Source organism: Felis catus, chromosome F1 (genome assembly GCF_018350175.1).
Source record: "Felis catus isolate Fca126 chromosome F1, F.catus_Fca126_mat1.0, whole genome shotgun sequence".
NCBI classification, from domain to species: Eukaryota; Metazoa; Chordata; class Mammalia; order Carnivora; family Felidae; genus Felis; species Felis catus.
In genome coordinates, this window is record NC_058384.1 from 15,935,667 (window position 1) to 15,960,419 (window position 24,753).

Here is a 24,753-nt window from a genome sequence, read left to right on the forward strand (position 1 = left end):
CCAACAGGCCGGGCCACTCTGGAGAGGCCACCTGCATCACGGCCTAGGTCTGTCCCAGAGTTCAGCAGTCTCCCTAGCTTGTCAGGGTAACGAAAAGCCCAATCAGTTAGATGACGAGGAGGGCAGGCTTCGGGCCGAAGGAAAATCAGATGGCACCTTTTAGATCATAATAGCCTGAATATTTTAGATTTGTGAGGATAAGGTGATGATAAATTGGGATGACTGTAGGTTTTCCTTGAAACTATTTTGAAGAGCTTTGATATTGCAAAGGTAATCCCCCCCCCCCCCCCCCACTTTTAAGCTGGTGATATAGGAATAGACCTAGACCTATGCTTGGTCAGGGGAAGCAACTGACTTTGGGAGCACCTGTTTGGGCGTTTAAGAATGCCAGTCATGCTTGTACCATGTGTTGTCAAGTTATGGCTCAATTAAACACTGCAAAGTTCCTCCCTCCTCTTCATTCCCCATCCTGGTGCTGGCCAGCCCTTACTAGTTCTTGTTAACTCTACTGACGGCAACTGATTCACAACTGGGTTCTCTGCCACTTGAAATCACAACGATCACATCACAGTCTGGCTTAAATCTTTACTAATTTTTACTTGCTAAAAGATAAAATCCAAATGGCTCAGAATTGTATGCAAAGCTTTTCAAGGCCTGGCCTCAAACTAACTTTCCTAGCTGTCTCCCATTGCAAGGCCACATTCATAGGCACGGGGGTGTGTACACGCTCCCGGGATGCAGCGTCTGCTCCCCACTTTGCTCACCTTAGAATCCCTTTCCTACCTTTACAAATCAACTCTTCAGATGTAAAAACTTTCCTGAAGCACCTTGCTTCTCCAGCTCTAGGCATTTTCCTTGAAACAGTCCCTGGGTCATGCTAATTATGTCTTACAACTCATTCACTCCCCAAGTCTGACTGCAGAAACTGGGTCTTTCTGCTTCTAAAATTGCCTGTGACATAGAACCTTGCTACTCACAACTGTGGTCCTTGGCCAAACAGGACCGGCATCACCTGGGAGCACATTAGATAATCCCAAGCCCCACTCCAGACCTGCTGAAACCATAACTGCACTTTAACACGAGCACCAGGTAATGCGTGTGCACGTGAAGTCCGAGAAGCACCAACACAGAAGCTCTCCAATAAATGTGAGTAAAGAGCCACAAATCAAATCCCTTCATTCCCCTGCGTGCAACCTTTCCTTGGATTTCTTTCCAGAATAAAACCCAAATACTTCAGCATTGTCTGCAGGCCTCTGTGACCCAGCTGTGCCTCCTCTCATGCCGTTCACTCCCTCTACTTTTGCCTCCACCACTTTGTCTCAGGGGCACAGATTCTTCTTTCGAAAGAAGAAATCCACACATCCTGTTTTCTCTGACTAGGACTCTCTTGTCTCCAGCATTACCTGCCATTCTGTCCATTCGTAAAGTCTTACCTTCAGCACAACTTCCTCAGGAAAGCCTTTGCCACTTCTTTGTGTGTATTCTCACAGCTCCTTGCTCTTCCGAGGACAACTGTGGTTGAATACTTTGGTAATTTTAGTGGTTTGTTGATGATCGTTACCAATTTTTAAACTATATTCATGTCAATTTCCATAATTGGGAGTCTAAGCTCCTTGAGGATAAAGGCAGCATTATCTTCTCAGTATTGGACATATTATTAAGTACTCAATGGGCCACCATGTTGGAAAGTAGGATTTACTAACTGATCATTACAGATTAGCTGGATACTGTAAATGACGTGCTAATACACACAAAAAACAAACTCCTGTTAATCTACGTGAGTCTCAGTGTAAGGGGTCAGAAAAGTGCTTGTGGGGAGGGTAGGCCTAGGTAAATGGTAAGATGGCAGGGCTGGTCCTGGAATTCTCTCTCTAGATTTTGTAACATTCAAGGATGGCTGCAGTAGTTACCATCCTTCATACCCCTGAACTTTTTTTTTTACTACGGTTCCTTCCTTTGAGGTCAAGTATGGTACCAAACAAAGGACGCCTAATTGCTAATTGTTAGTAGGAGGAGTAAATAACCTTCACTGGTCATGAGTAGTATTCTTCTCTTAAAGTATGGACGTTTACAAAAAAATTAATATTAAAAGAAAAAAAAAGACATTTACTGGGGTGCCTGACTTTGGCTCAGGTCATGATCTCACAGTTTGTGAGTTCGAGCCCCACATCAAGCTCACTGTGGTCACTGCAGAGCCTGCTTTGAATCCTCTGTTTCCCCCGTCCCTCCCCTGCTTGTGCTCTCTCTCAAAAATAATCATTAAGGTTGGACTAATTTCTGTGGTATCTCTACAAAATTGGCTACTGCACGTATGCGTTTACTTGTGCGTGTTACATAATTATTCTTCACGTTAAAAAACTATTTAAAAGGTGTGATAATCCCAAGGTTAGAAGAAAATGGCACAGACTCATTTACAAAAAAGACTACACGTTTCTCCTCATTAATTTATCATTTAATATAAATGCTGACAGAAAGCAGATAAAGACCTTGTAGACATTTTCATATATTTACAAACCAAAAGGTGAATCACCTCCTTCTACTTGTTAAAATAACCCTTTTATCTGCATCTCATGGGAGCTTTTAATACTACTCAGGAGCAACATGAGGCTGAGTCAGTTTCCAAGGTTATAAAGAAAGGAAACAGCGTTTTAACAAAATGTGGCATCTTTGATATAAACAACATGCACACAAATAATACAAAATTGAAAAAGATGACCCTAATCCTCTTAAAAACCCAACAAATGAACATGTACTTGTTCAGACCCAGATTTCTGCTGCCCTGAACATCTTCCTACTACTCTGGATTTCCACCTCACTTGTTTTGAAGGCTCTTTAAAAACTGGAAATATAAACACATTAAAAAGAGAAGAAAATGGTCCATTTCAAACAAGGTTCTTTTTCCTATTCCAAAAGAACTTTTAAGAGATAAAGCCTTCAAATAAGATTTCACAGTTTGCTAGACGCTAAAGGATTATTCATAGCTTGTGAAATTCCAACCCATTTATCTTCACTTAAAAAAAAGTTGAAAACATTTGGAAAAAGTTAAATTTCACAAACATTACCAATTTAAAAATCAGCTGTCACTTTAAGACTCAATATTTTTATTTCTGAACAGGTAGGTGGAGGCGGGCAAGAAAAAACAGGGAGCTGAGGCAAGGAAAAAAACAGGAATGCAAGAGAACTTTTAAAAAATGGTATTTTGTCTAGCACTGATTTATACGAACAGGAGATATAAAGTCTCACTATCCAAAACTAAGTGATTTCATAGTCATTTATAACCTGACTCAAATCTCATGGGCTCCTTTATTAATCTAGATTATTCTTGTCTTGTTAAATATACCTCTGCAGGGCACAATCACATACAATCAATACGATTGGTAAATTACACAAGCTCTATCCCAAGCAAATATGCATCAATGTTACAAAGTTATTAAAAAAACAAACAAACAAACAAAAACAAAATAAAACAAAATAAAATCCACCCAAAAAGGTGATAATGACTGCAGAATGTCTCGGGGAGACTGGTATGAGCCTAAAGACCAAATTGACCATAGTTAGGGGAAAAGGATAGCAGGGGTTACAAGGGAAAGAGCACACAAAAAGAGGAATCTCACAACTGGAAAATGCTTAAGTGGGTAAAAGATTTTGTTCATCACCTTAATTCACTTTTTCCATTGCTCTTGTTCCAAAAAGTCACATCATCATAAAGTAAGCAACGAAGCCCCTGGATCAGTGAATAAAATGAAAAAAAAAAAAAAAAAAAAATCCCCCGCCACCCAAGTTCCTTTCATTTCCAGAAGGTGAGAAGAGGAGAAAGGATGAGGGGGTGGGAGTGTGTGTGGGAGGTCTGGAGGGGGTGATAAAGAAAATGCAGGCAACCACACACCTGGAAAATATAGCTCTCAGGACAGTGCCTTAGGTGAACAGAGGATGTAAAAATGACAAACAAAAGCTTAAAATACCTTAAATTAGAGGAATATTTTACAGAGTTGTTTCGATATTATTGTAAGAATGGCAGCCAATCACTGAAGAGAGATTACACTAATAAATGGTGATTTAAAAAAAAACAGGCAAAAAACCCCCCAAACCAAAGACCAGCAACAAGCAGGCAACCAATTATCCAATAGTTCGTCCCATCCTTTCCTTGGCCCTTTTATGCAGTGGCTGGGGTGGGAGCAGGGCCTGCCTGACAGTTTCCAGTTATAAGATGACTCTGAGCGTACAAGCTAAAGAGGATGCCAAAGACTTGTGAGCTCTGTCTGCCTAAGCGTTAAAGACAACAAAACAAAACAGGAACAACCAGAAACAGAGAGACCTCAATACGAGAAAATAAGTCACCTTATCTAGTAGATAGACTAACTCCACAGGATTTTACTTTTCTACATACACATTTTTGGGCACAGTATTATATTGAGGTTTAACTTCTGTCTCTTGGGTTATTGGGTCTTATTTTCTTGTGAAAATAAAGGTTATTACTCTAGGGATGTTTTGTTCAGGAAACAAATTTAAAGGAAATTCAGTGTTTGGCTGAAAATTGGGAGGCTCTGAAAACAAGAATTCCAGTGGTGAGGTTAAGTCCTTTTACCACAATAGGATTTCAAAGGACTCTTTACCTATTTTGTTCAGTGCAGTATTGAAAATCCACCTATTGGGAACACATTTATTATTAAAAGGTGTAACTTCTTCCTGGTGGTGGCAGTGTCCTATTCTTTATTAACATTATAACTAGTATTACTTATCAAATTAGAATCTTTTATATATGAAAACATCTTTAGCAGTCAAAGCAATAAAATTTTAAAACCCAAATCTTAAGTTGGCATTTACTATAATAGTACCTTGCCAAAAACAGCTTTCTTTTTCAAATGGCTCAGAAAAGTTGAATTAAGAATTAAAAAATACATTAACTGCAATTCACCTATAACTCCCCACAAGTAATTTCAGCAGGAAAATTTCATAAAGCTGAGCTGAAACAACAAATAAACAGAAAAGTCATAGTTGTCCAAGGTAGAACGGTATGAAGAAGGAACAGCAATACAAGTAAAGCGATTAACACCAGCAAACTGCTTATGTATCCACTCCCTAATGTCGGAAGGGAAATTTGCTTTAGTTTAGTTGCTAAAATTTTTAAGGACAGGCTGATTTTTCCGGGAACAGATCATCTTGCAACACTATAACCATGTATCAACAACTAAAAAATAAACACAATCAGGCTCTTTCAGAGTATAAGTCTAAGTAAAGGCTGCAGTTAATTTCCAGGCAGATTATTAATTTCTCTTAAAACGTAACCAGGTCTTTCTTTTTAATAAAATATAGGTCATTACAGGTACTTTTTTACAGGTAGATTTTACATATGAAACCTTTACTCAATTCTTTAAAATGAGCAGAAAGAAAGTGGAAAAAAGATGGTAAGATCCCTATCTATCACCACTTGGATTTAATAGCAATCAAATACTTTTTAGTGAAAAGAATCTGTGTTTCTCTAAATCTGAATATAATCTCACATGCAGTGACTATAGTTTATTTCTCACCAGTCACATGCTCATGAATTTTTTTACCCAGTCCCACAGCGTGACCATAGTGATACAGATTGTCCTTCAGACACAAGTGAAAAGCCAAAACACACAAGATGCTACAATGACAAGATAATCTCAAAAAACAGGGGGACTGCTTACACACAATATTGTAAAAGATGACATTCACTGGTTTAGAGAAACTGATGAATTTTCATTACTTTTACATTTTATAAGGCCAGCTACCTTTAACAGTTAACTTAGATAAATCTACTTAACAGTACAATCAACTCACAAATACTAAAAGGTTTCACAATCAAAATGGCTATATCCCCCCAAACCAAAACAGAGTAAAGCACAAGTCTTTGGCTCTCCTTTAAAGAAAACAGCAGGTTACCATTCTTAACCAGACCTTTGTTTGCCTACCAGTAGGGCAAATACCACATTTGTGCATCACTGAGTAATAACACCATTAGAAAAGGCAACTTCACAGAAGTTATTGGCTAAGCGAATTCATTTGAATGCTCTGTTTTGAGGCAGCAAACTGTCACTGTTGCAGATTGGGGAGGGCAGTGGGTAAGTCAAGGGGGAATTTGCAAGATAGAAAAGGGCCAGGGAAAAAAAAACCCTTGAGCTCCAACCCTAAAGACCTATGGAAAGTCTGATGGAGTTACATATTCATGGTAGCAAATAAGAATCATATCAATTCTATGTCTTTTAGGCAAAAGAATAAATACAAGGGAAAGACCAGGAGAAGGGAAGGGAAATAAGATGAGAGAAGGGAATCAGCCACATTAATGCCATACCAAATAATTTTGTATACATTCTGAGTAGGTGAATATTTGTAGCTGGCATTAGAAATAGTGTCTTATGTGAATACTATTACTAGAAACCTATGCTATAATTAACTGTTCTTTTGATTACAAAAGTAACAAAGAATGGATCTTTGGTCACTTCAGCTTCTGTAAATTACCCAAGACAGGGCGGCTATTGGACTTATCTTGTGACAATATCTATAAGTAAGGCAAAATAACTACATATAAGTTAGGAAACTGCATGTAGATACCTTATTCTTAGTTCTACGCTTTTCCAGAGATACCTTGAAAAAAAATAAGTCAAAGTACTTTTATATTCCTAGCTATAATAATATCCTGGTTTTAAAAAAATTAAGATCCTAGTTTTGTAATCTAAACAAGAGTGAACACAATGCTTATTATACTCCTACCTTAACCTTTTCAGAATTGCTCATGTTCGTCTGAGATGTCAGAGTCTTGCTTCTGAATTCAGTGAAAAGCAAATAAAAGTCATTTCCAGAAGAAATTAATATTTTAATAAGTAGAAAGCATAAAAACTGTATTTCCTATCTGACTCATTTAATCTCTTTACTCTCTCTAAAGGCAGACATTTTAAAATAAGCCAAAAAAAACAAAACAAAACAAAACCAGTGCCTTTCGCAGGTTTTGACAAAAAAGCAGTTAAAGAGTCCAGCAGTTTTGCCCAAATAGGCCACATACCCTTACAGGCTCATCATTATCACAAAGTGTTTCACAGAGAAAAGGAAAAGAAAAAAAAATCTAAACTTTGGAGGTTTTATTTAATTCCTAAAACTGTTTGTGAACACCAGGAAAGTTTTAAGAATTTCCATGAGATAAGGCAGAATGACCAATTTAAAACAGGTAAGTCATAGGCACAATGGGGCAGGGGATCATTCTTCTGCCTTTCTACCCAACCAGATTTCCTCCAGAGTGTGCGGGGCCCTTCCTGAGGTGCAGCTAGAATTAAGGCTACAATTTAAGGGATCTGCCCTGGCCCCCAAAGCCCCCCCCCCCAATGAAATTACCTTAAAAAGTGAAAGAGATGATTTTGAGTCAACTGAAAACAGTGGCTTTTCAGGTTTTATTCAGAGCAGGAATACTATATAAGTTAATGCCTATTCCTGCCTAGCTTACAAAATCAAAATGGTGAAAGCAAGTAGTATATCTGAAGGATATAAAAACAAGAACAGAAGTTGGGTTATGAAATGTTTCAATGGATACCCAAAATGGACTTTTACTTTTATTCTGAACCTCAACAAAATCAATACTCATAAATTCCCTTCCAGTGCCAGACTCACTGAGTTCCAAATAAACCAACTGCTTCTAAAACTTAGGAATTATCTAACATGTCCAAAGGAGAAATACAACCTGCCCAAATCTGCCTACAGAAGGTTGGAGGCCAAGAATGTTGCCTTTTATGGTTATACAAAGAAATGAAAAATCTTGGGACTCTGTCAGACACACAGTTTCTCTCCTTCTCCCAAAAAATAAGCACTTATGTGTAAGAGGGTTTTAAGCAAAAGAGAAAACAAACAAAAAAGCAAAAAAAGCAAGTGTATTTTTTTAAAGGAAACTATGGATATCAAATGCAGAAATGCCTCATCTTCATTCAGTGCTTCTACCTCCCAATCAGTCATTTTATCGCAACAGCTGCGCTCATGCGAAAAAATCCTTAAAACATACCCAATATATATACAGATATAGCTATGTATATATGTATATATATATATAATATATATAAATTTTTATTTAAATAAAAAAGAAAGCTCGAATCCCAAGCCAATATGTGTATATCAAATCCTTGACCAGCCAGGTCTGTAGGGCATAATCAAATTCAATGTGAAATAGTATATAAACACGGTGCCTTGACTGGGCAAATTAAATAATTGCTACTCAAAAGAGTGTTCTGTTTGGACTCTCCTACTGGTAGGCAATGGCAGGACTGTATTTCCCTCCCCCCCTCCCCCATTTGTTTCAGTTAACAGTATGATGGACACAGAGCTTACACTGAGGTCGTTATGACCTCAGCAGGAGTTAAGGGTTAAGAAAATAAGAAACAAGAAAAATACAAACTCTTGCTTTTACCCAACCAAAGCAATGCAGTAACTTATTACATAACCAGTGCTTTCTGTTTTAGTAGTATAATCCAGAAGGGAACTTTTTAAAAATCAGGCAAACAGAGGGATGGGGAGGGTGACTGTATCAAATAATCCCCACAAAACATGTTTTATAGGGTTTTAGTTCAGTATAGACACATGGCATCAGAATATGTGCAGCAGAACTAAATAATTTCATAAAGAATCTCATCACTATTGTAAAGTCAAGTCTCTGAAAACTGACTTTTAGGTACTTATTACCTACTGGTGCTAAGGATACTGAATAGCAACAGCTAGTCAATTCATAAACCATCCTTAAGATCCTGGCAGTCTGTCCTTGCCATATCTATTTGAAAGCCAGGGACTTTTATTTTATTTTACAGTTTTGACAGTAAAACAAAACAAAAACATCCACTGAAATAATGTGACTGTTCATTTTCAGTTCAAGTGTTGTGGTTTTAAAACATGCTTGATTTTCCTATTATTATTGTTTTTAACACTCTAGGATTTTAGCAGAAGTTTAAAATTTGAAAAAGCACAGGTCCGAATTTCTAACCAGCAGCTCCATACAGGTAATATACCAATCATGTATCTCCCAGGACTAATAAATTACAGTTCATTCTTAAAACAATCTCCATTTAAATCTAATCATTCTAAAACACTGGCCTGGCTTTCTGATTAAGAGAATGCAAGGATCCATTATGTGGAAAAGGACTTCAAAAATTAATTGGTAATTACCTCTCTGGAAAGTTGAAATAGAAACAAAACCCTCCTGAACAACAGAAAGTTTTAGTGCCATATGAAAAAACACACATCAAGCTAGTAACCAGAAAGGGAAAGAAAATTATGACTTTCAAGTAATGGCTCTTGGAAAAGTTGGTTTGCTGCACATTTTCTAATAAGTAGTCTACTACTGTCTCTTTGTTTCTCAAGCACCACAGAATTCTCAGACAGGCCGGTGCTTTCTGTGTGTTTTAATTTATGGGGTTGTCAAAGCTGGAAAGGATTGGGGGTCAGGAATTATACACTGGGTATGTAATAATACCAAAATACAAGAAAAACCTACTTCATTAAGATCATACAATTAATCAAACAGAGTGTATATATAATATCTTCTTTTTTTTTTAAGCCCTGGATCCAAGGCGTCCAAAGTTATTAAAATAAAGTTCATTCACAGAACAAAAACAAATTTAATCTGAATTGCTTGCAGATACTGCTAATTTTCTTTTTCTTTTTCTTTTTTTTTTTTTAATTAAAAAATGCATTAATGTGAACTATGTGCAGGGTTTGTTTTTAGTAGTGGTGTTTGTGCACATTGCCTCCGGTACTTTTCCTGGATTTCTCTGACCACTCTCAGAGAAAATGTTTAGAAGTTATCTGTTCTCCCTACCCTACCCCACAAATTGATCAGGAGCAGAAGATAAAAGCAGGATTCTTCATCATTTAGGGAGCAGAACTGGGAGTAACTCCCGATCTCTGGGAGTCATTGTTGTCACCTCCTCCCTCAGGGTCCTCTGATAGGTTCAGAGAGCTGGTCTTGTTTGACAGGAGGCTGATATTCTCTTGTGTCAAAGCTGATCCATTTGGTACATCACTGTTAACATAAAAAAAAAAAAAAGTTAGAATTTTGAGAGAGACAAAAATGATTAGTAGAATAAAATCAACAGGGCCTTTCCTTTTTTTAAAATTTTTTTAATGTTTATTTATTTTTGAGAGAGAGGGGGACAGAGCGCGAGCAGGGGAGGGGCAGAGAGAGAGGGAGACACAGAATCCGAAGCAGGCTCCAGGCTCTGAGCTGTCAGCACAGAGCCTGACGCGGGGCTCAAACACACGAACTGCGAGATCATGACCCGAGCTGAAGTCAGAAGCTTAACTAAGACTGAACCACCCAGGTGCCCCAATAGGGCCTTTCTTTTAATAGTATGGAAAAATATGCAACTAGCTTTTAAACTTTTACAGCTTCGTATCATGCTTTAGTACAGGGGCTGACAAACTAAGGCTAACCACCTGCCTGTTCCTCTAAGTACAGTTTTACTGAAACCCAACCCGCCCATTTGTTCACATATGGTCTGTGGCTGCTTTCACACTACAATGGCAGAGCTGAGAGTTTCCACATATATTATAAGACTCAAAATTTTAAATATTTACTATCTGGACTTTAAGAAAAAGTACTGACTCCTGCTTCAGCAGGCTTACTAGTATAAGAAATTATTTTGAACCCAGGGCAATGCATGGACTTAAATAGCTAAAACCAAAGTTTGAAAGCAACAGGGATTAGAAATGATTATTATATTCTCACCAGGAAGACAACTCAGGACTATGCAGCAAATGCCCCCAAAATACCCGAAGGAGAGGCGCCTGGGGGTCTCAGTCGGTTCAGCCTTCTCACTCTTGGTTTTGGTTCAGGTCATGATCTCACAGTTCATGGTTTCAAGCCCCGCGTTGGGCTCTGTGCTGACAGCATGGAGCCTGCTTGAGATTCTCTCTCTCTCTCTCTCTCTCTCTCTCTCTCTCTGTCTCTCTCTCTCTCAAAATAAATAAACATTAAAAAGGGAGGGAGGGACAGGGTGGAAGGTGGATTTGAAAGAAGCTAAATATCCACATGCTTTAAAAGGACCGGAAAGGTATACACCAAAATGTGAACGTTGGTTTTAAGTAAATTACAATACAGGAGAAAGAAGGAAATGGGAACAGAAAAATTCATTTGTTAGGTATTAACAGAAAATTCAATTTTTGATCTGTTCTAAAATAAGTTTTAAAACTCATAAAAATAAGTAAGAATAAGTTTTATAACTAAACTTCTACAAAAATATTCTTTTCTCAATGTATACAGAATAATGACATTTTAAAATCATATTTATGAGAGCACTTCTGTCAGGACTGAATAATATAAGACTACGGAAAATGTCCCTTTCTTTACCTGAATGTCAATGTAAGGTCCTCAGCTGGAACCTTACTTTGTGGTTCTGGTTGTCCATTTTCTGCTTGCTTACTTGTATTCAATTTGCCTTTCATGTCCAGAGAACACTGGTTCTCCTTGGAAAAAGAAGGAAGTAAATTTAATTACCTTATATTTTATAATGCCAATGAAAGAAGATCAAATATAGATAATATAAACTGATGATCCATAAATCATATTCAGTCTTTATAAAATGACCAAAGGAACAGGCAGTCTGAGAGACATACCTAACAACAGAGTACATCTACTCACTAAAAAAGCTAGAAAACAAGGGGGAAAGTGCCTGAAATGAGAAAACCTGATGCCTTAGAAAAGATAAGCCAAAATATAATAACTACCTATAATATACTTATTGAAAGCAGAAAAATAAAACACCTATTCATCTGCTTAGAAGGAATGTGAAAACTATGCAACAAAAGTCAATAATTACCCATGCAACCTGGGGGGACGGTTCGACAATTTACTAAAATCAGTATTGGTGCGCTAGGAAGCAAACCTCAAACACATCCATGGATAGAACTCCTCAAGAAGGAATGTGTAGACTGTATTTCATTCATAACAAAAAAACAGGTCTGCAATAACTAAAGGGCTATAAAAACTGAATGTTTTTTTGCGAATACATATTTTTATAACATAATGGTATTGCAAAATCATAAACACCAACCCCTCAGCTTCCCTAGTCAGTATGTTTAACAGTAATTTAATAACCTCCAATTAACTACCTTTTTCCCTGAAAGTTTTTTCATAATGCAGAATCCTAAGACAAAGAATATACTCAAACCAAAAGGGAATGAGAGGAATGAATAAAACCAGGAGGCATCCCATCTTCATAAGACTTATTCAGAGTATTAATCCTTCACTGGAGTGCCCTGGGGTGATGAGCCTAGAGGCTTGAGTTCTGGGACAGCACTACACAGAAGCTCTCTGGTCACACCCCTGCCCCTCCAGCAGGCCCCACCCTTTCCCACCGTAACACTCACCATACTCAGTTCCCGGGTTCTCTTCCCGATCTCCCTTTCCACCTGGTGCAGTTCCAAGCTCAACTGCTCACTTGAAATCATTCCAGGCCATTTTGGAGGTGGTGGTGGTGGTGGCTGGGACTGGCCTGCCAGAGTGTTCACCTCCCTCTGCAACACCAGCCTGTTACTAACAGCCTAGTGCATAAAGCCAAGCACATACACAACTCAACACATTTCACACCATGCACAGAATGACCAGGCCCAATCCAGAACATTGCCTCAAATACCTTTCACTAAGATATTTGCAATAAAAATGATGCAATGGTAAGGCACTATCTCTTTGAGTACCATCTGAATTTAAAATGAAAAAATAGGGGACTTAAACTTAGTAAAGAATATTTGAAAGAGAAGTCAAGTATAAATGTACATCTTTCCCCGTTTTTTAAATGGAATTTTCTGAAGTAAATCCTACAATTTATTTCTGTAAAACCTCAGTAATGGCAAGGATTTTTAACCATAATGAGTTAAACATGTGGCAAGCTTCCAAATGCTGCCGATACTCTTTTGGAACAGAAAACTGGTCTACAAATTTCAATTAAGACAAAAAGCCATAAATTATCAGGATAAGGAATAACACTTTACAGAGTTAATGGTCTGAATCTTTAAAAAAGTTAATCAACTAAAGATGATAAACATAAACACAGCATTCTCTTTTTTTACAATAGGAATTAGCAAGAAGTTCTGGACCAATGTAAAGAAAACAATGGCAAATGAAGACAGAAAATGAGTATTACACAGTTAAAAAAAATTCTAAACCTTATTGCTTATATAAGAGCACAAGCCAGACATGTGTTCCAAAAAAAAAAAAAAAGAAAAAAATCTCCTGTTGGTCTTGGTAATAAGAGAGTCTAAGATAGAATTAGTTAAAAATTTATTTCCCCCTAAAATTTTTTTTTTAATTTCTAAGGAGATGCCTTACTTATTAAAGATCTTGGTAGAAACAAAAGACTAATATTCTAACAGTTATTTTTCTCTCCAGATGGGGAAAATGTATTTATCAGAATACAGTCTTCAGAATATAGTCTTCAGTTTACTAAATTCAAAGATTATGCTCTCATGCAAAGGGTAATATTAACAAAACCTAGTCTTCTTTATATGGCACTTAAAAGGATTTTTAAAATTCTTTGTTTTCAGCAATTTTTTTCTCTAAGTGTCAAGCAGCATGGTAGAAAGAATACTGGATATGAAGACTTGGGTTCATATTTCAACCTCTGTGAAACTCGTATCTTTCAACCAGAAGAGGGGGACTGTACCACTTGCCCTAACCGACCTATCAAGAGATACTATAAGGGTCAAGTAGGATATATGTCAACTTAAAACTGAAAAAACTCTATTAATGAAAGATACAATTGTTATACAGAGGCTATGCTTAAGTCCAAGTTCTAAGCTTCTACTTTTTTTTTTTTAAGTTTATTTATTTTGAGAGAGAGAAAGAGAATGAGAGTGCAAGTGGGGGATGGGTAGAGACCGAGAATCCCAAACAGGCTTCCCACTGTCAGTACAGAACCCAACATGGGGCTGGAACCCACGAACCATGAGATCATGACCTAAGTTGAAACCAAGAGCTGGACACGTAACTGTCTGACCAACCAGGTGCCCCACTAAGCTTCTACTTTTTAAATATTTGTACATAAATGCTGAGGATTAAAGGAAATCAGAATTTTTTTTTAAATTAAGAAATATGAGAAATTAAAAACAAATGTTGGGGCACCTGGGTAGCTCAGATGGTTAAGCATCTGACTCTTGATTTCAGCTCAGATCATGATCTCACAGTTCATAGGATCAAGCTCCGCATTGGGGTCTGTCTGTGCTGACAGCTCAGAGCCTGCTTGGGATTCTCTTTCTCCCTTTCTCTCTACCTGCCCCTCCCTGGTTGAACATGCATGTGCCCATGTGCCCTCTCTGTCTCTCTCTCTCTCTCTCTCTCAAAATAAGCATTTAAAAAAATAAATTAGGGGCGCCTGGGTGGCTCAGTCGGTTGAGTGTCCGACGTCGGTTCAGGTCATGATCTCGTGGTTCGTGAGTTCGAGCCGTGAATCAGGCTCTGTGCTGACAGCTTGGAGTCTGGAGCCTGCTTCTGATCTGTGTCTCCTTCTCGCTCTCCCCTCCCCTGCTCACGCTCTGTGTCTCTCTCAAAAGTTAAATGAACATCTAAAAAAATTTTTTTAATAAATTAAAAAATAATAAAAACAAATGTAAAGCTAAAGGCATTTGTTGATAAAAACTGCATACCTTAAATGTGCCATCAGGGAACATAAGTTCCTGTTGGGAAGTTTTAGATGGCCTGTTTTCTATTCTCATGGAATAGAAATTCTAAATTTCCCACCATCCCACACTGAAGTCTTAAGTATTTAAATTCTTTGAAGAATTGGACACCTATACTAACTCTTTAAGAAAGAGACCTTAAGTTTTTATGTTCAGAGTACCTCAAAAGTTCTTTCTTTTAAAACCTCTTTGAGAACCCTTCAAAAACTGGAATGAAAAAATATTTGTGGTCTGGTACCTCTAAGCCACGTAGCTGGGTCTGCTGACTAATTTGATGGTTTAGTTGCTGCAATTCTAGTCGTAGCTGTTCCCGCTCAGCAGATGGAAGGGGTTTTCCATGACTGGCTACTTCTGACATGGACATTCTGTCCCTTGTATGGGAAAAGAAAGGGTGGAATAAATTTTAAATTTTATTAAAAATATATTATTGAACTAACGTAACATTTTGTGTCAACTATATTTCAATTGAAAAAAAAATTAAAAGAGAAAACAAACAAACAAGCCCCCTAGGTTTGGTCTACTACTGTTCTGACATAAAAATCTGTTACTTCACTATGAAAAATATAAAAATTATTGACAGGGCGCCTGGGTGGCTCAGTCGGTTGAATGTCCGATTTTGGTTCAGGTCATCATCTTGCAGCTCGTGAGTTTGAGCCCCGCATCAGGCTCTGTGCTGTCAGCACAGAGCATGCTTTGGATCCTCTCTCTCTGCTCCTCCCCTGGTCATGCTCTCTCTCAAAAATGAGCATTTAAAAATAAATAAATGAGTAAGTAAGTAAATAAATAAAAATTACTGACAAGTAAAACAAGTAAGAAAAGCTGAATAATTTTAAACGTTTGTAGAAGCAAAAAGAATGACTCATACCTCTCACTGAAGTGTCCCTGAGAAGGTATGTTTTGATGAGGTGAATATGGAGAACCTCCCCAGCCACTGTGGGTTCCATATGGACTATAATCTACAAGAGAATAATGTAGTGCGGTATGATGCAATTCAGAGGTTTGATTCTTTTAAGGTAGCCATAATCTAGAAGGCATAGGCATTTTGTGTACACGGCTCTCTGGAAAGATGTCTACCAATGTGACGAGAGGGTACTGATGTTTTTTTCCCCCACTGAACGATATCAGTGCTTGTAACTGTTTTCAATGTTTAAAAATGAAAAGGTATTATTTTAATAATAGCAATGAAGCTAATAAACAACAACAACAATGGCAATCTTCACATACCAGACCTGCTCATCTGTACCCTTAGAATTCTCTAGTTATAATTACTTTCTGCAGGGATAATTCCATGGAAAAGTTTAAAAGACTAATGTCTTGGAAGATTACGGACAGCACTGATCGTAGGGATCAGTGCTGAAAGTAGGGAGTCGGGATGGTGCTGAAAGTCATGAATATGAAGCCCCTAAATCAGTTTAACTATGATTCTTTTTTTTTTAATTTTTTTTCAATGTTTATTTATTTATTTATTTATTTATTTATTTATTTATTTATTTATTTAGTTTAGTTTAGTTTAGTTTAGTTTAGTTTAGTTTAACTATGATTCTTACCTGAGATGTTCATCGGTTTTGTGGGAGCTCCCTGAGGTGCCATAGCCTGCATTGGACCAGCACCCTGATATATTGTTTTGGAGGTTCGAGAGATGGCACCAAACCGAGAAACGGTTGGTCGGTCTCCGAAAGGGATAAGGTCATCATCACTGGTTTCTGCTGCTCTTCTTTGAAGATCCAGTCGCTGGTCTCTCATTCCTTTACTCTCCACGTTCTGATAAAAAGTAATATGAGAAATCCACCCCACACTTAGATCTCTAACATTACTTCTTCCAGATATGTGATAAGGTTAAAAAAAAAAAAAAGTATAACTTTCTTACTGGTAGGACTAAAGTACTTTGCTTGTCATAGTAAACACTGCTTTTTAAACCTTTGCTCACTCCCCACAATAAGAAATATATTTTACATCATGACTCAGTACATATACACATTCTAATATATAGATAGAATTTTATGACAAATATTTGCCTCTTACTATATGTAATGTACTCTCACATTTATAGTTATTCAAACTCATTTCTTTAAAAAAAAAAAAAGGCCCATGACGACCCAATTTCAAAACTCAATAGTTAGAAAACCACCACTTAAAAATTTAAGTGTCAACAACAGATGTTTCAAAGGGATTCCAGTTAGAAAGAAGGAATTACCAAGATAAACCATAACGGAAATTCAACTGCTACATCTTTGCTACTCAAACTACAGTTCGAGGACCAACAGCAGCAGCAGCAGCAACACATGGGAACTCATTAGAAATGCAGAGTCTCAGATCCCACCCCAGTATTAGCGATTTAGGACCTGCACTTTAATCGGCTCTAATTAGACTCCAAGGTAATTTATACACACTTGAAAAACACTGTCTTTTACCATTTAGGAGATTTTCAATCACATCTAGGTTAGGCTGACAAACATTTTTATTCTTCAGTGATTGAAGGAAATGAGTTTTATTTTGCTAATTTTATTACTTTAATATAATAACTATTTCTGAAAGCCAGGTACAAAGCAAGGGTTCCCGTCTATCTCCACCTCATCTCACTCTTGTTCTTAGAGAGGATGTTTTCTTTTTTATCTTTTTAATGCTTATTTATTTTTGAGAGAGAGAGAGAGAGAGAGAGAGAGAGAGCGAGCAGGGGAGGAGCAGAGATAGACAGAATCTGAAGCAGGTTCCAGGCTGTCATCACAGAGCCTGACGCGGGGCTTGAACCCACCAGCCATGGGATCATGACCTGAGCCAAAGTCGGATGCTCAAGCGACTGAGCCACCCAGGTGCCCCTAGAGAGGATGTTTTCTAAATAATGTTTCCTTAATCCCACCACAGAAAAATAAAAAGATTCAAAATTTCTGTCCCACCCCCACCCAATGCCTTTCTTCCTCTCTTTTTTGGCTGGTATCTAATCATATTTATGCTATGTATATCATTTCATTCATTTATGATATTAACATCCAAGTCTTACTTTTCTATTACTAAGAATTGGTCTCTTAACCAGTTGGACAAGTATTTGTCTTATGAAAACCTGTATAATATCCTAGGCAACTTCTGTTAGGTTAATTAGGGGCACATGGCTTAAGAGTATTAGCCCAGACATACCTTTCAACATAGCAATACCACTTCTAAGCATAACTAATGTATGTACACAAGGAAATACACAAAAATGTTCATTGTAACACTTAACAGTACGGTAAAAGATCAAAATTAGCCTAAATGTCCATCAACAGGAAAAGGAACAAATAATGATTTGCATATATATTTACTGTATGATACCAGTTACCAGACAATGGTATTTGATAAAAAGTTAAAATGAATGAACTTGACCTATAAATTTGGATACATCTCAAAAACAAAAATTGAATGAAAACGCAAGCTGACATATATATTAATATAAGGTCTGTAAACATACAAAACTGTTTAGGAATAGTATCAAAGTATCCATGAAATGAGAAACTTTCAAATCAGGATAAAGGTTACCTCCAGGGGAGAAGGAAGGAAGTAAAAGGAGATTAGGGAGGTATATTCAGGAAGATCTCACTATTTCTATAAAGTTTTATTTCTTTAAAAAATAAAGAAGCAATTCAGATAGTTATGTATGTTAAGCTTGGACATTAGACATACTGTTGTTACATTATTTTTTATTAAAAATTAAAATAGAAGTATAACACATTTCAATATACCACAGTCCACTCGAAGCTTATTAGCTGCAATTCTGACTCAAATACTATTGTTCACTAGATTCAACTTTGTTGTTTAAACTTCAGAGTTTTTTTTTTTTTAATTTTTTTTTTCAACGTTTATTTATTTTTGGGACAGAGAGAGAGCATGAATGGGGGAGAGGCAGAGAGAGAGGGAGACACAGAATCAGAAACAGGCTCCAGGCTCTGAGCCATCAGCCCAGAGCCTGACGCGGGGCTCGAACTCCCAGACCGCAAGATCGTGACCTGGCTGAAGTCGGACGCTTAACCGACTGCGCCACCCAGGCGCCCCTAAACTTCAGAGTTTTAAGAGAGTTATAATTTATTTAGACAAGAAATCCAAGATCCTGATTAATTATGCAAGATAATTTAATTTTGTTTCTGAACAGTTGTTGGGTTCATTGTTGGCTGCACAGAAATATACTAAAATGCTCTCCTTTGTCTATCCAGATGTGCAATAGATTAATTTTTATACCTGAAAAAACAAACATAAAACCCCTATAGTTTAAACCTAATTCAATCACATAATATAGAATATGGCCTTGCAATTCTTAAGTAAAGCTCAATTATTTGTGTCTACACTATTAACTACACAGACATATTTGGTGTATCCTGATTTGCATTAACTACGGCTTAGTTACTACACATACCATCATTTCCACACTCCCCGCTGCCACAACATCTTTGGGTTTTGCATCTTTGGTGCCAATGTAGGAGCCGATGGTATCACATGACCAGGGAGAATACTGGCTATAATCATTTCCTTTGTATTTCCCAGCTACTTTCAAGTCTTCGTCCAGAAACTACAGATGGAAAAAAATACACACATAGGAAATAAGTCTTTATAAGTAACAACACAGAGAAAGCAGGAATTTCCTAGAACACCATGCTAGAGCAAAACAGTGATGGGTTATTTGATTTGTGTCAGAGTAGATTTTTATAGACTCTGAAAAATATAAAATAGGTGAAGAAAGATGTTTAGTTTTTACTCTTTGTTAGCAGAGGGTCAAAAACAAGTATGGCAATATCCTTTAAGGAATCAAGCCAGGACTGGAGGAGGTTTGCTTATCCTCTTCTTCGTCGGGTGGAAATCAACATTTAAGCTAATACATACCCGGCCCTAGTTTTGCCAGACACTCCTCAATGTTTCTTTCAGTAACATTCCAGATAATCAAGAACATGAAAAACTACTTGAAACATAACTGAGAAGGCACTGTGTAGTGCATGATGATACAGTAACTTTTACAGAAATCTCTTTAACAGCACTAATTCATGTATTTTCAAAAATGTGTAGTTACTTTGGAGAGAAAGTGGGGGACAGAGGATCTGAAGCCGGCTCTGAGCTGACAGCAGAGAGCCTACGTAGGGCTCGAACCCATGAACCATGAGATCATGACTTAAGCTGGAGTCAGACGCTTAACTGACTGAGCCACCCAAGTGCCCCTAATTCACATTTTAAATAAATTCTGGGAGCACCTGGGTGGCTCAGTCAGTTATGTGTCTGACTTTTGGTCTTGGCTCTGATCATGATTTCGCAGTTCGTGGGTTCAAGCCCCGCATCAGGCTCTGCGCTGACAGTGGGGAGCCTGCTCAGGACTCGTTCTCTAACCCCCTCCCCATCTCCCCTGCTGGTGCTTGCTCTCTCTCAAAATAAATAAACTTAAAAATTTTAAATAATAAATTCTGGTCCTTAGGCTGATTCTGCAAAGTGAAAAGGATAAGATACTAGATTTTCTCAACATGAGTTCTGAAATTATACAATAAAAGAATAGCTATTCTAAGTCTAATGTGATTTACTAAAATCACAACATTCACGTTTATGTTTTACAAAGTGCCTTTACATGTACTATCTCCAATATTCCTCAAGTCCGTGAGAACATAGGTGACTAGAACTATACTGTTGGGGCGCCTGGGTGGCTCAGTTGATTGAGCTTCTGACTTCGGCTCAGGTCATGATCTCACAGTTTGTGAGTTCAAGCCCCGTGTTGGGCTCTGTGCTGACAGCTCAGAGCCTGGAGCCTGCTTTACAGTCTGTGTCTTCCTCTCTCTCTGACCCTCCCCTGTTCATGCTCTGTCTCTCTCTGTCTCAAAAATAAATAAACATTAAAAAAAATTTTTTAGGACTTTAATACTGCTTTCGTGTTATCATAAATATATATACAGTGATATACTAAGAATACAGGGGCTCTTGGTATATGTAAGTGGCTTTATGCCTCCCCCTATCTAAAATAAAGATCTCTTTTCTGAGTCATCATTATTGGTTTTCTGTACTTACAGAGGGTCTTGCTGTTTATAAATATTATTCATTTTCAATGATAACTCCTGTTTCAATTGTCTATAAACTCTTTGTCCTACCTATATTCAAAACAATTTTTTTGGCTTCTCTGTCTCCTTTAGTTCTCCTCCAAATGCAAACTTCACATAGCTAGCTTTTTAAAAAAAATTTGCTTTATTATTTTTTTGAGATAGAGCATGTGCATGCATGCAAGCAGGGGAAAGGGGCAGAAGGAGAAAGAAGAGAATCTTTTTTTAAATTTATTTATTTATTTTCTTTTATTTTTTTATTTACATCCAAGTCAGTTAGCATATAGTGCAACAATGATTTCAGGAGTAGATTCCTTAATGCCCCTTACCCATTTAGCCCATCCCCCTCCCACAACCCCCTCTAATTACCCTCTCTCTGTTCTCCATATTTAAGAGTCTCTTATGTTTTGTCCCCCTCCCTGTTTTTATATTATTTTTGCTTCCCTTGTGTTCATCTGTTCTGTGTCTTAAATTCCTCATATGAGTGAGGTCATATGATGTTTGTCTTTCTCTGACTAATTTTGCTTAGCATAATACCCTCTAGTTCCATCCATGTACTTGCAAATGGCAAAATTTCGTTCTTTTTGATTGCCGAGTAATACTCCATTGTGTGTGTGTGTGTGTGTGTGTGTGTGTGTGTGTGTGTGTACGTACACACACACACACCACATCTGAGAGAGAAGACAATCTTAAGCAGGCTCCACATTCAGCACAAAGCCCAACGAGGAGCTTGATCCCACAACCCTGGGATCATGACCTGAGCTGAAATCAAGAGTTAGGTGCTCAACCCACTGAGGCACCAATACAATAGCTTGTTTTCATATCTTGATATGACCTACTAAGAAGAGCTTACCCCCGCCCCACCCTAATGTATTATACAGCTGTTAAAAAGAATGAGATAAGTTTATACCTGACAAAGAAAGACATCCAGGATAATTGGTTAAGTAAAAGGAAAAAAAAAAAAAGATGCAAACAAAACCTCAGAATATAGTACTAAATGATCCTATTAAAAAACAATACATTAGTTCGTGCACATAAAAGCTGAAATATATTTAGAAAGTTGAAATGTATAATAAATTTACAGTGATATAGACTATGGGACTTTGGAGAAATTTCTCTATGTTATGTATTTTTATAATGTACTAATTTAGTACAATTATATGTAGTTTATAATCAAACAAATAATATAAGAATATAATCAGATAACAGTAACTAAAATAATTCTAAATAAAGTTCCTTAATAGTGAGGGTCCTAATTTTTATTAGAAATAAAAAAAAGTTATTATTTATTGAATGCTGGATATGTGCCAGAGGCCTTATGTCTTACTTAATCTTTCCCACATCACTATGAAGTAGGTTTTATTATGTTTGGTTTATAAATGGAGAAACCGGAGCTTCAGAGTTTAGGGAGGCTAAGTAATTTACAAAAGATCTCATGGAGTGACACAGCTTAACTTCAAAGATAAATTATCTTTGATTCCAAAATTAGCTTACTTTTTGCAGTGTCATATTGCTGATAAAATAGTATGGCCTAACTAGGTTCTAGGAGGACTCTAAAATACAATGTTTGAAAAAATGTAATGCTGGGGCACCTGGCTGGCTCAGTGGTTGACCGTCCGAATTTTTTTTTTTGGTTTACTTATTTTTGAGAGAGAGAGCGAGCGAGCGGGGAAGGGGCAGACAGAGAGGGAGACACAAAATCCAAAGCAGGTTCCAGGTTCTCAGGTGTCAGAACAGAGCCTGACGTGTGGCTTGAACCCACCAACTGTGCAAGATCATGACCTGAGCCGAAGTTGGACACTGACCCGCTGAGCCACCCAGGCGCCCCATGTCCGACTCTTGATTTTGGCTCATGGAGCCTGCTTAAGATTATTTCTCTCTCCCTCTGCCCCTCTCCCCCACTCATGCTCTCTCTCTGTAATGTTTATACTTACAAATGAAGTTACATTATTTTTTTTTAATTTTTTTTTTCAACGTTTTATTTTTATTTTTGGGACAGAGAGAGACAGAGCATGAACGGGGGAGGGGCAGAGAGAGAGGGAGACACAGAATCGGAAACAGGCTCCAGGCTCTGAGCCATCAGCCCAGAGCCCGACGCGGGGCTCGAACTCACGGACCGCGAGATCGTGACCTGGCTGAAGTCGGACGCTTAACCGACTGCGCCACCCAGGCGCCCCTGAAGTTACATTATTAATAGAAGATGTTATGATTTTATTAATTAACCTACTTTATTATGGAAAATTCATCTAAAGTGTTTAGATAGAAAAGCTGGGTAACTAAACAACTGTTATTTAGTAGACCACGTTCACAGACCCAAAAGATTACTGCTTACTATATATGCAATGTGATGCACTTCACTTTTCAGTTTTCATTGCTATTATTCATAATCTGTCAGACAGTAAACCTGTTTAGAATCATAATTCTATACATAAAGGATGTAAGACATTTTCCTTACATAATATCAACTGCAACCCTGCTGAGAAAACCTATTTGACTTAAAAAAAACCAAAACAACACTTACACACACTGTTGAGGCAGTGCATACAATCAATCAATAAACCAAAATAAATAAATGAGATCAACAAAGCAAAAGCTGGCTTTTTGGAAAAAAAAAGAAAAAGAAAAAGAAAAATTTGATAAATCCCTAGGAAGACTGACCAAGAAAAAAAATTACCACCGATATTGTAAGTGGAAAATGAACACCACCAAAAACCATGTAGATATTAAAAAGATCATAAGACAACATTCATTCATGATTAACAATCACCAGTGTCCTACAGAAACACAAAGATAATCCCCAAGATTATGCTTTGGAGCCCTGTAGTACATTAACCAGTTTATTCTAGCAACTTTCAGGGTTTTTTTCCTGCCTTTCACATTACTGTATTAACCTGTCTTTCTTTTTCTCTTGATCAATTTCACCATCCTATTTTCCTCATTACTGAGTTAAATAAATCCTTGATGCATCTTATTAAAAGTCTAACAACAAGAATAGAGAGGAATTTCATTAATTTGATAAAGATTATCTACCAAAAAACCTACAGCAAACATAATAATGGTAAATTATTAAAAGCTCTATTTACTCAACGACTAGAAATAAGACTACTTGTTGTCATTCCTTTTATTCAACCAACATTATAGTGGAAGATCTAGCTAGCACAAGGTTAAGAAAAAGAAGAGACCTAAGAATTGAGAAGGAGAAAGTCAAATGGTCATTATTCACAGAGGATTTGATTGTGTGTATGGAAAATCCAAAAGAGTCTACTAATATATGCTAGAATCAACATGGAAACTCGGCAACACTGCTGAATACAAGGGTCAATACAGAAAAATCTATTTAATTTCTCTGTATTAGTAACAAAATGAAATTTCAAGAAGAATTCCATTAATTAAAAAAAAATCTCAGTTATCGGGGTGCCTGGGTGGCTCAGTTGGTTAAGTGTCTGACTTCGGCTCAGGTCATGATCTCACAGCTTGTGAGTTCAAGCCCCGCGTTGGGCACTGTGTGGACAGCTCAGAGCCTGGAGCCTGCTTCGGATTCTGTTGTCTCCCTCTCTCTTTGCCCCTCCCCTGCTCACATTCTGTCTCTCTCTCTCAAAAAATAAGCATTAAAAAAATATATACATCAGTTATCTAGGAATAAGTTTAATTAAAGATGTGCAAGACACTGAAAACTATGATTTATGACATTTCTGAAAGAGATTAAAGATCCAAGTAAGCGGTGGATATATAATGTTCTTGCAGACTCAATATTCGAAAGATGTCACTTCTCCCTAAACCAATCTAAAACAACAATGTCCAATGGAAATAAAATGAGACTCCCATATATTAACGTAAAAATTTTCTAGCAATCACACGAAAAAAAGAAACAGGTGAAATTACTTTTGCTAATATATTCTATTTAATCTAATACATCCAAAGTATTATCATTTTAACATGGAATTAAGAAATATATTAATGAAATGTTTTACTCCTGGGGCATACTAAGTCTCGGGCCCAGTGTATATTTTACGTTTACAGTACAATTGAATCTGGACTAGCTATATTATTTTAA

The 24,753-nt window shown here is 37.3% G+C and overlaps 1 protein-coding gene across 3 annotated transcripts in view; it reads right to left on the minus strand.

The window, feature by feature from the left end:
- Positions 1–2,434: 2,434 nt before the first annotated feature.
- RC3H1 (ring finger and CCCH-type domains 1) overlaps positions 2,435–24,753 on the minus strand; it is an 87,991-nt gene continuing 65,672 nt past the window's right edge. For 2 of the 3 annotated variants that reach the window (XM_023247903.2, XM_023247904.2), the window contains exons 14-20: positions 19,046–19,198; positions 16,212–16,425; positions 15,530–15,620; positions 14,903–15,035; positions 12,361–12,534; positions 11,342–11,457; positions 2,435–10,015 (exon numbers count right to left, since the gene is read on the minus strand). In XM_023247903.2, the coding sequence (XP_023103671.1) occupies positions 9,865–10,015; positions 11,342–11,457; positions 12,361–12,534; positions 14,903–15,035; positions 15,530–15,620; positions 16,212–16,425; positions 19,046–19,198 (1,032 nt within the window). In that variant the 3' untranslated portion in view covers positions 2,435–9,864. The remainder of the gene's footprint in view (positions 10,016–11,341; positions 11,458–12,360; positions 12,535–14,902; positions 15,036–15,529; positions 15,621–16,211; positions 16,426–19,045; positions 19,199–24,753) is intronic. The other variant, XM_023247906.2, reaches the window with a different exon arrangement.